The sequence below is a fragment of the Geospiza fortis genome, unplaced genomic scaffold (assembly GCF_000277835.1).
Source record: "Geospiza fortis unplaced genomic scaffold, GeoFor_1.0 scaffold41, whole genome shotgun sequence".
Lineage (NCBI taxonomy): Eukaryota > Metazoa > Chordata > Aves > Passeriformes > Thraupidae > Geospiza > Geospiza fortis.
The window spans coordinates 12,787,011-12,798,274 of record NW_005054299.1 but is presented as its reverse complement, the minus strand read 5'-3'; the positions used below and the strand labels follow the sequence as shown (position 1 = coordinate 12,798,274).

The following is an 11,264-nucleotide window of genomic DNA, read 5'->3' as shown; positions in this document are numbered from 1 at the left end:
TTCGGAGGGTAAGGACTGTGCGGATCGGCTGAGGGAGCTGGGGGTGTTTAGCCTGGAGAAGATGAGGTTCAGGAGAGACCTTACCGCTCCCTACAAGCCCCGAAAGGAGGGTGTAGCCAGGAGGGTTCGCCCCTTCTGCAGGCAACCAGGACAAGAGGACACGGCCTCAGGCTGCGCTAGGGGAGGTTTAGACTGGACATCAGGAGGAATTTCTCCACAGAAGAGGTGATTAGACCTTGGAGTGGACAGCCCAGGGAAGTGGTGGAGTCACCATCTCTGGAGATGTTCAGGGAAAGACTGGACGTGGCACTCAGTGCCATTGTCTGGTTCCCATGGTGGCGTTCAGTCATGGGTTGGGGTCGATGACCTCGGAGGTCTTTTCCAACCTAAACGATTCTGTGGGAGGCCGGTGGGGCGGTGCAAGGGGGCTGTGGGGCATGGGTGGGGATGTGGAGGGGCTTTCCCTCGCACCTGCGGGGCTCCTGAGGGACCGGGTGTCCCTAACTTGTGCCTGATTTTGCATGGTTTGAAATTTGTCGGGAAGTCAGGTGTGCTGAGGGACTTAGTGGGGTTTGGAGGGTGGAGGTCTTGACAGGGAGCTGGCAGAAGTGAGCTGAGAATGTTGGTCTCTCATTTGGCTCTCTCAGAAGAAATGTAAAATGGCTGGTTTGTTAGAGATAAACAAGGGTAAAAACCAAAACCTTCAATTGAGGCAAGAGCAGATAAAGGTGAGTTGTCATGAATAGAATTTCTGGTGGAAGGGAGATTTCTTAGTGCAGTGAGGTTGTGGGGATAAGGAAATAATTTGGCCTTAAGCTGCCTTATATGTGTTTGTGGAAATAAGTTTGATAACTAAAGGTTTGAATTGGTGACCTGGGGCATCTTTTGTAGCCCAACAATCCTATGTATAATAGTAAGCACTAATCAAGGTACAGTTTATTTTTTTTTTCAGTTGCAGGGAGGTTTTAGCTGGTGTGCTAAGCATTTTTACCTTTAAATTTTTCCCTTTCCTTGCTTGTTGTCTTCTGCAAACCTTCCAAGCTGGCTTCTATTAACTCCATCTTAAGCATTAGACCTTTCTCTGAGTTTATGCAGAATTTATCAGCCACATCCAGAAGCTGGATATTTTGCCAGTGATTCCTGGTGAAATACACAACTGCACACACAACTTGAGCACGCATATTTAATAAAGTTCTTTTATAAAAGTTGTGCAGAAAAGCTCCTTTATTAATTAAGATTTGCAGAGGTGAGGTCAGAGTTGTTTGGAGTCTCGTGAGAAATTGGTTCCACCTTGCATATTCTCCATTAGATGGATCTGACATTTTTTCAGTGTGTTTGGATAAAACAAATCTTTGATTCAGTAGTGGTAATGAACTGCCATATATTTAAGTTTATAACTTTAATAACTGTCTACATCTGGGTTGACTTCATCTACTTGCATTTGGGGATAAGTAGGTTGTAGAAGTGATTTAAAATTCATCAGTTATAGGGGAATTTCCAGTTTCCCATTTGATTAGTTAGACTAGGTTTTTACAAAAGTGAGTTCAAAAGAAGCTAAGACTTTTACCTGAAGACATTTGAGTTGAGAAGCCTAATACTGAACAGCATGATGTGATCTATGCTACCATGCTGCTGTGCATTACAAAAAGTTATGCTTAATGTTTGCCAAGTGTGATCTTCTTCTTTTAGCATTTCAGGAAAACATGAAGAGAAGGACAGAACCCGAATTTAGCAGCCCCCAAAATAAGCAGAAGAAGAGGATTGAAGACTTGGGATTAACCCTCAGTTCTACTTCAGATGATGAAAATCAATTTAGTAATCATACCACTCAAGGTAAGGTTGGAGATCTTGAATGTGCTGCTGCAGGGGATGTAAATAATAACCAGGAATTGAACCTACATCTCCTGAATCATGACTGATAGCCTGAACTTCAAGGGACTCTCTCTCTCTAGGAAAAAGGCTACATTATTTCTTTTCACAACCTTGGATTGGTGTGACTTCTTTTAGGCTTTTTAAAAATCTTATGTAAACCTTTTAATCTGGGAATTGTATGAATTCAGACGTAGAAAACTGGATTTGGATCATGACGTGCATGATCCAGAGCTCTAAACATTCTTGTCATATTGATCTTTTCAGTCTCAGCAGTTATTTCTGGTTTGGAAACTCAGTACTGAGGCGTTGTGGGTGTTACACCATAAAGAAGCATCATAATTTTGTTTAAAAAGGAAGAAAGAAACCAGTAGTCTTACCACATTTCTGCAGATGGGAGAAATTGAGATGAATACAACAGGGCCAGTTGGCTGGGGCTTCTACTTTGTAGGACTGTCTCTTATGCTGGCTCAGTGTGATTTTGCCAGGGGACAGAGTTGTGAGAGCTCACAGGTGTGTCTTTCTTTTCAGAAACATCTATTAACTAATTGCCTACCTTTTCTTGGAGTGTGCTTTCTCACCTGCAGTTGGGATATACCACAGATGAGGCATGTGACCCACACAATCGGTGTCGCTGTTGTGGGACACTCTAAACTCTCCCAGGATGGTACTTCAGGTTGCCTCACTGTGTGCCTGCTGTGTCAGAGTCTTAGGATTTCTCATGGTCATGAAGTTCAAGTGCCTGAACACATAAAGATGCCTTCCCTTGTGAAAATGGAAGGGAATGTGTGTGGAAGATGAGGGGGTTGGTGTGGGAGTAGCTGTAGTTGTAGGGTATAGTGTGTGTACCTGTCTGACAAGGCCCAAGGTGAGGGAGGAGGCCAGAGGTGCAGCAGGTGGGAGCTGGGGTAGGGAATGCTCTGTGCACTCAGGGCTGAGCTAAAAAATTCAAAGTGATGTTTTCTTCATTTTTGTCCCCCTTTTGATTATTGAGTTCATACATGAATCAAAATAGGCCGTAAGCTTTAGTGTTTAAGAAACAAATTGATACAGTTCAAGGACAATATTTTGTGTAGAGTTAATTAGTTTATTAGTCTATTACACCTGTTGTGGTTTCTAATGAAATAAGGAGGTTGGGGAAAGAATTGATTTAAGATTTAATGTCAGCTGAGCATGGTTTAGCAAATCTTAAAAACAAGAAGAGTCGTAATGGGACTCCATTGAAACTTATGCAGTAGGTAATTGTGTTTAAGGCACTTTGAGTCTCTAGAAAATAAGACAGGTAGCACTTAGCAAAAAGTTAAAAAGCAGGCAGCAAAGTTAACTGAAACTGTGTACCGAAGAAGCAGAAAGCAGTAACTGACCCTAAAGCAAAAATCCTTTGTGAGTGTGTTCTTAGGTAAAAGCTCTGTGAAAGAAACAGGAATATATCTTGTATGATAGATATTTGAAAATTAAGATGGGTACAAAATGTTGCAAACACAGGTTGAATCATAGCCTTCCTTGCCTGGAGCTGGAAGCCTCAAATGTTGATACTATAAAACTCTAATGTAGTAGTTATATGGGGACACAAGTCCTGAATCTTAAAAACTGATTGCTCAGCAACAAGCACTGAGGACACATTGAAAGGGTTTTAACTACATTTGTATATTTTATGGTAGTGTCTTTCATCTTCACTTTCTTGTAATGGCCTTTTTCCCTGATTTTCAGTTGTGTCCTGTTACTTCGGTGATGCTCAGTTTTCCAGAACAGGAAAATACAAAGATCTGTGAATTGAGAGAGAAATAGTCAGTGTTTTTTCTTAAATTAGACAAATCTAGGAAAACTTCAATCCTTCTTTTTAAGTATTTTAATATCTCTTGTGTTTTTTTAACACTTCTGTGGAGCTAAATTATTCCTTCTTAAGAGATAAACAGAAAAAGATCAACTCTGCTAACAATGTTGTGCTTTACGTCAGGACAACTTTTGTAGTTCAACTTCCCCTATTTGTACAAAGCAGCACAAAATTGTTTCTACCACTTGGCAAACAAGGGCACTCAAGAGGCAGAGGGCCAACACAGAGCATGGCTGTGCTTGCTGTGGATTGCTGCTCCTGTAGTCTGTATGAATTAGCTGTAGTTGGAAACTTGTGCCACTGCTTCATCCTCATAGTGATATTACCCCAGGAAACCCAGAAGGACTCATTGGATTGTAGGGCCTCCCTGGGCACCCAGCTGGTAGAAAGCAGGCTGAGACAAATGAGGTTGCCATGATTCCTGTCCAGATCCCAGTTAGATCCTGCCTGGAGTGAGCAGATTTGGGCATCTCACAGCTGGAGAGCAGCAGTGAGGACTCTACAGCTCATACAGGCCTAGGTTCTTATCAACTAGATCCCAAGGTGGAACTGGGCACAGATAGAACTTCTTTGGTGCCCATGAAGGTTTTGGTGCATCAGTTTCTGGTGAGGAAGGTTTATTTTGAGTGCTTGCTATGTATGTTGATATTACCTTGACTGAACCATTGACTTAAGTTCTTCCTCAAACCTCTCTCAAGGTATTTTAAAGAAGATTGGTTTCCTCTGACCTTATCTTTCACTTGAGTTTGTATGTATCTGTAAACCCTAGAGGTGAAAAACTCTCTTACTTGCTGTAGTGAACTTGGGGATCTTTGCTATTTAACTGGAGTATAAATAAATTTAGCTCTCTCTTCTTTCTGCAGTGTTGGCCATTTGGAAGATGCCGATGTACTTATGTGAGTTTTTGGCTAAGTTAGGGATGGATTTGCATTTGTAGTTAGATAGGATATGTAAGGAAATTCAAAATGTTTCATTGGGGTGTAATTGTCACTATTCTCAGGAGAGAATCCCTGTGGACCTTCTCAGTTCCTCAGGATCATTGCAAAGGCCAGGCGCCCCACAGTGCTATTGAGGTCATGCTGTGGCTGCTCTGCTGTGTGATGAGGTTTGCCCAACCCTTTGTGGGGCCTGGAATCCATGGGATCAGAGAGGCTGTGTGTGTCCCTGCGGCAGCAGGGAAGATAACCAAGTGTTGGTTGCACAAGGTGTGTTACGTTGCACCTGCGTGCTTCCTGTAACACATTTGAGATACTGAAGTGTCCTCTGTGTGTGTTCAGAGGATTTAATGAGCCTCACTATATTCTAATGTGGTTACTGAGATGTCTTTCTTCCATTTTATTTTTATTTTCATTCTCACTTTTTTGTTTGTTTTCAGAATCTTCCAGTAGCACCAGTGGGTCTGACAGTGAGAGCGATGAAAAAAGACCAGTCTTCAGCAATGAGTTCAAACAAGACTCTCTTGTGGAGGGCACTTCATCTCGCTACTCAATGTATAACAGTGTCTCCCAAAAGCTTATGGTAGGTCAAAATAGCTTTGGACCAAACTATTAAGAACTGATGAGAGCAAAGTGAAAAGACCAGTTTGTTATAAAAAATACTTTGATTCTGATCCTCTTTGTAGCAGGGTTCTCTGTCTTTTATTTCCTTACTGTCTTGTACATACATGAAATTGACTGCATCCCTGCGTTTTGTTATTGTTCTCTTATTGCTAAAATTTACTGAGAGAAAAGCCTGAAAAACTAGCAGATGATGAACATAGTTCTTTTAGCCTAAGAGATGTGTATGTATTTCAGGAGCAGTGTCTTGCATTCCTCCTCTGAGTTTTATGTGAAGTCTTAACTGGTATTTGAGATGCATGTGAATGCAATGGTCACAACAAAGAATATCATCACAACATGAATTTTTTCCTATACCAATGTCTTTTTTTATGAACCATCCATGCTTACTGAACCCTGTGATGAATGGCTCCAGGCTCCTCACTACTTTTCTCTCTCAGCAGCCTCTTCCTGCATTACTGAACATTTTGTAATTTGCTATCATCTCAAACATCATTCTTCAGATCTATTTTTTTTTGTATCCTGCCTCAGTGAAGTGAACTCACTTGAAAGTCCTGAAAGCTACAATTGAGATTAAAAATGCTCAGTGTCTTCGAGTCACTTCAGGGTGATGTGCCACTTTCTGCACTACTCTTTGATCTTAGCAGTAGTACAGAAACTCCAGTCCACTTGTCTCAGAGTGCTCCCTTTGCTCCATTTTTAGGCCAAGATGGGCTTCCGGGAAGGAGAAGGTCTGGGAAAATATGGCCAAGGCAGGAAAGATATTGTTGAGGCCTCTAATCAGAAGGGAAGGAGAGGCTTTGGCCTGACCCTCAAAGGATTTGATGGGGAGCTCAATATTGACTGGCAGGATGAGCCAGAGGTAAGTATTTTCTGTTTTAAGCCATTTCTCTTGTTGTGTTCAGCAAAAACTGGGACAAAGAATGTGTAAACTGTGTTTTTTCTCGGCAGCTGTCTCTTTTCCAGTGTCTCTAACCTGTACTTTGAGTACTAGATTTCTGGTTTGCCTTGATTTTTAGACTCTAATAAAGGGGAACATGGTGAGATTTTTTTTTGTAGTGGAGGTGTTTGAAGTTGTTTTTTAGTTTAAAAATAAATAAGACATGTTTTAGTCCAGGAGGTAAAAACAACAGTTGGCACTGTAGTCATGGCATAACCCCTTATGATAACATTGGGAGGCAAACTTTTGGGGAGCAATTGGTTTTTATATTTTTCTAGTAAAAACATCTTTGGCTCTTCCCATGATTTGTGTTTGCAGCCTAGTGCCTATGAGAAGGTGGACTGGTGCCCTGAGTGTACCACAGAGATCCCAGATGCTCAGGAGCTGAAGGAGTGGATGACTGTGGGGAAGGTAATTTTTTATATCTTGGTACTTACCAGCCTAAGATAAACAAGGATACTCAGCCTGGGACAGTTGCCGTGTCAAATAGCTGTGGAATAGCATGAACTGGGAACAACCTCTGGAGGCTGCTAGTTTAGCTTCCTGCTTAAAGCAGATCCAGCTAGATCTGATCAGATTGCTCAAGGCTTTGTTTAATGGGGATTTGAATATTTTCAAGGATGGAAGCTTCACAGCCTGTTTGGGCATCTGTTCAGTGTTTGACAACGCAGTTGACAAAAGAAAATTTACATATGGCTAATTAGCATTTTTTTAATGTGGCTTTTGTCCATTGTTTCTTGTCGCTGTACATCTCTAGGAGCCTAGGTCAATCTTTTCTGCCTCCTGTTAGGAACTTGTCCCATTGTTAGGTACAGCAGTAGGGTCTCTCTTTCTGCATTCTGAACAAACTGTTCTCAGCTTTTTCTCATATACCAGGTGCTTCTTGGCCCTTGTCGTTTTGGTGGCCCTTTTGCTGCTTTTGTTCCAGTATGTCCACTCTTATACTGGGGAGTGCTTAAACTGGATATAGTATTTCATGTGATCTCAAGATGCCTAACATGGGAGAATATTCCTCAGCCTAATTGCCACACTTCTGCTGATACAGCCTAGTGTGTGTGATTGGCAGTCTTCATCCATTATTGGTACATGCTGCATTCTGAAATGACAATATCATGCTTGCTAATTGCTCCCTGTGCTCTTGTCCTGTTGCAGAGGAAGCTGATGATTGAAGATGAAACAGAGTTCTGTAATGAAGAGCTTTTACATAATGTCCTGCAGTGCAAGGTGAGCCCCCTTTTTTAGAGAGGAACTGAAATTTTAGGGAAGCAAGTGAAATAAATAATTAAAGAGGATTGAGTAGTTAGGTGATTGACAAGAGCTCAGAATGTCCTTGATGTCCTCTGTCACGTCGATGTCACTGGGATGACCTAGCATCCTGTTTTTTACTATCTGTTCAGCAGCCTGTTTTGAACCTCAGCCTTCTGAGAGATTTTCTTGGTTTAACTCCAGCTGGCAGCTAAGCCCCCTGCAGCTGCTCACCCATTCTCCCACCAGCAGGATTGGGGAGAGCATGGGAAGGGTAAAAGTGAAGAAAAGTCATAGGTTTAGATAAAGGCAATTTAATAAGTAAAGCAAAAGCCACTCAATGGAAGGAAAGCAAAACAAGGAATTAATTCAGGGAATTAATTCACTACTTGCCATGGGCAAGGTGTTCAGCCATCTATCTTCAGGACAGCAGGGCTCCATCACATGCAAGGGTTACTTGGGAAGACAAAAACCATGATTCTCAATGTCCTTGGCTTCCTCCTTCTTCCCCCAGCCTTATATACTGAGCATTATGGGGTATGGTATGGAATATCTGTTTGGACACTTGGGGTCACCTGTCCCAGCTGTGTCCTCTCCAAACTCCGCAAGAATGCATTCCCCACCTACTTGTGGGCAGGGTGGGATGTTGATTAGAAAAGGTCTTAATGCTGTTCGAACGCTGCTCAAAAGTAACAAAAATATCTCTATGTTATCAACACTGTTTCCATCACAAATCCAAAATGTATCTCAATACTAGCTAATATGAAACTACTACTATGAAACAAATTAACTCTACCCCAGCCAAAACCAGCTCGGAGATGATAGAAAGCAGTCGCCCACCCTTAGTCCGACTGAAAGGCTGAAGACTTGACTAAACTAAGGAAATGAGCTCTCCTTCTTTTCTTGTCTGTTCAGTCTTCCCTCCTAGATTTTATCATGCCCTTGTATACTGCAATAGAGTGTGTATGTATGTGAAAGAAATACTTTAGGCTGGGACTGCTTTTGAGGTGTCTAACCATATTATCAGGCTCTGGAGCTATCAGTACAGAATTTGTCATTGTTATTAAATTTGCTTAAGACCTGAGGTGGCTTAGAAGAAGGACCAATATCATTATGAGACAGAAAAACAATTTGTATTGGTGAACCAAATCGTGCATGGAGTTTGCTGTCTAAGGAGAGAGAAGCAAGAAGATAGGAAATGTTGATGCCTACCTATCCCTCCAGCCTGTGCTGGGTCCAGCTGATGAGCTTTGTTTCTGTTTGTGCAGAGTGTATTTGATGAGCTGGATGGAGAAGAAATGCGTCGTGCCCGAACAAGGTCTAACCCCTATGAGATGATCCGTGGAGCTTTCTTCCTGAACAGGTTTGTAGAATGTCTGGTACTGCAGTCCCTTTCCTATGTATATCCAATTTCAGCTGAGAGAGACAAGGATGAAACTTAACAAGGCCCTCTTTATGTGTTCACAGGGCTGCAATGAAGATGGCAAATATGGACCATGTCTTTGACTACATGTTTACAAACCCTAAGGACTGCCAAGGGGTGCGTTCCTCTAACTTTCAAACAGCAGTGCTTTCTCAGAGAATGTGGAAGGTGGGAAGAAAGGAGAATCTTTGGGATACTAGCTGAGAAAACAGGTCCTTGAAAGATTCCTCTGAGCAGTGTAGTTTATGGTGTATGTGGTTTGACTGACGGGAGCTGTTATGGGTCAGTAGAATTTCCTCAGTTTCCTTTTGCAGGCGCCTTTGATAAAGGAGTATGATGCAGAGCTGCTCTACTTTGCTGATGTGTGTGCTGGTCCTGGAGGCTTCTCTGAATATGTCTTGTGGAGGCGGAAGTGGCATGCAAAAGGATTTGGCATGACCTTGAAAGGACCAAATGATTTTAAACTGGAGGACTTCTATTCTGCTTCCAGTGAGCTCTTTGAACCTTATTATGGTATGTAGTGCACCCATGAGTGTTACCTGATGTTTTTGCTCATGCTGCAGCCTCTGTATTAGTGGCAGGACTGGTATTGATATCAGCAGGGGGATCTAGGGGAAGCCTAGGGAACCATTTTGCAAGGTAGAAGGGGGCTGTCATTGGAGAAAAGGGTTGAGATTGGTGAGCTTGCATATCAAGAAATTTTTCTGACAAGTAATTTTCATTTTTTCAAAATCATTTGCATTTATTACCAGTCTGACCTGAGAATATGTTTCATTGTAGCAGTTGATATTTGAGTACTTTGCTTATCTGAACGCTATAGAGTGCTTAAAGATTGCTTGGCAATGTTTTTCTCACATCACAGCCTGAAACATGGTGAATGAGATGACTTGTCATAGAATCATACATAGAATTGTGTGGATTGAAAGGGACCTTAAAATCATCTAGCACCAACCCCCCTGCTGTGAACAGGGACACCTTCCAAGAGACCAGATTGCTCAAAGCCCCATCCAAGCTGGCCATGAACAGACTGGGCATCCACAACTTTTCTGGGCAATGTGTCCCAGTGACTCATCACTCTGAGTAAAGAATTTCTTGTTAATGTCTATTTTAAACGTGCCCTCTTTCAGTTTAAAGCCATTATGCATTATTCTATCACTATACGCCCTGATAAAAAGTCCCTTCCCATCTTTACTGTAGCCCACTTTAGGTACTGAAGGGTGCCCAGGCTCCCTGGAGCCTTCTCTTCTGTAGGCTGAACAGCCTCGGTGTTCTCAGTCTGTCCTTATGGGGGAGGTGCTCCAGCCTCCTGATGTGCCCAAAGATCTATTAGCAGAGCCAGAGTTAGACACCTCATTTACCCAACTGTCAGCATGTTTCTGTATCAGACCTTCCTAGCTGTGCTCTCATAATTGATTGTGGGCTCTTAGTAAAGATAAATAAAACAGATTTGGGCTAGAGGCTGTATCTGCATCGCTGTGACTAAATGAGCTGCTTAATCCAAGGAGGTTTGTTTTGTTAACATGTTTTACCTAGCTTTGAGACAGACTAAACAGGTGTACACAGGCAATTGCTTTATCTCATCTCATGCATTGTAACTTGTTAATCTTGATGGTGTGTTTGAGCCCTCTGTCTGCCTTGCCTTTAGGACTAGGAGGGGAAATCCAAGGATTGCTAGTATTTGTGCTTCTTATTTCAGACTATATAAAAGAAACTGGAAGGTGACTGTCGTGTAGAGCAGGGGGTTTGCTTTTCTGTTGTTGTGCCTTGTGTGGTTTTTTTCTCTCCACTACTGACTCTTGTTGGCTGCCACTCTTGACACCTGACTATGTGCTCTTAGAGAATGGTTAGTAGCACTTAAGGATTAGATCTTGGTTAAAGTGAAGGTTCATGGCAGGGGCAGCAAGGGAGATAAACACCTTGTTCTAATGGTTGCAGTGTTTGGATCTTCGTAGTTCACAGCAAACTGGTGTTACGGAGAGGAGGAGATGCCTGGAGAAATTAATAGGCCAATGATTTTGATTAATTTTCTTGATCCCCTTCTGTTATGCTATAAAGTCTAATGAGGTGTTTACAGACTAATGGGAAGGAAGTAGCCTGGCATGATATTTCTGTTGTGAAGAATGGTAAAAAATTACAGTGTCACTTCATTTATTGACAGGATAGTTGTGGGGAGTTTGGTTATCAAAGCCATATCATGCATCCTGATCTCTTCTGCTTTCTAGTCCTCCAACTGTGGTAATAGAATCTGTAGTTGTAGAAGATTTACAGGGTCTAATACTAAATAGAAGTTCAGGCTTACTTGAGGCACAACTGGTGAGCTCTAGAATACACCTTAGGTCAGCTTTCTAAAACAGCAGCTGGGGGACAGTGTAGCTCTTTTAAAAGAGCCATATAGGA

The 11,264-nt window shown here is 42.1% G+C and overlaps 1 protein-coding gene across 1 annotated transcript in view; it reads left to right on the top strand.

The window, feature by feature from the left end:
• The window catches only part of CMTR1 (cap methyltransferase 1), a 26,287-nt gene continuing 15,023 nt past the window's right edge, over window positions 1-11,264 (top strand). The window contains exons 1-9 of the mRNA XM_031060163.1: window positions 1-8; window positions 1,690-1,833; window positions 5,079-5,221; window positions 5,963-6,121; window positions 6,518-6,610; window positions 7,352-7,423; window positions 8,713-8,807; window positions 8,912-8,984; window positions 9,182-9,380. Coding sequence (XP_030916023.1) covers window positions 1,704-1,833; window positions 5,079-5,221; window positions 5,963-6,121; window positions 6,518-6,610; window positions 7,352-7,423; window positions 8,713-8,807; window positions 8,912-8,984; window positions 9,182-9,380 — 964 coding nt within the window. The 5' untranslated portion in view covers window positions 1-8; window positions 1,690-1,703. The remainder of the gene's footprint in view (window positions 9-1,689; window positions 1,834-5,078; window positions 5,222-5,962; window positions 6,122-6,517; window positions 6,611-7,351; window positions 7,424-8,712; window positions 8,808-8,911; window positions 8,985-9,181; window positions 9,381-11,264) is intronic.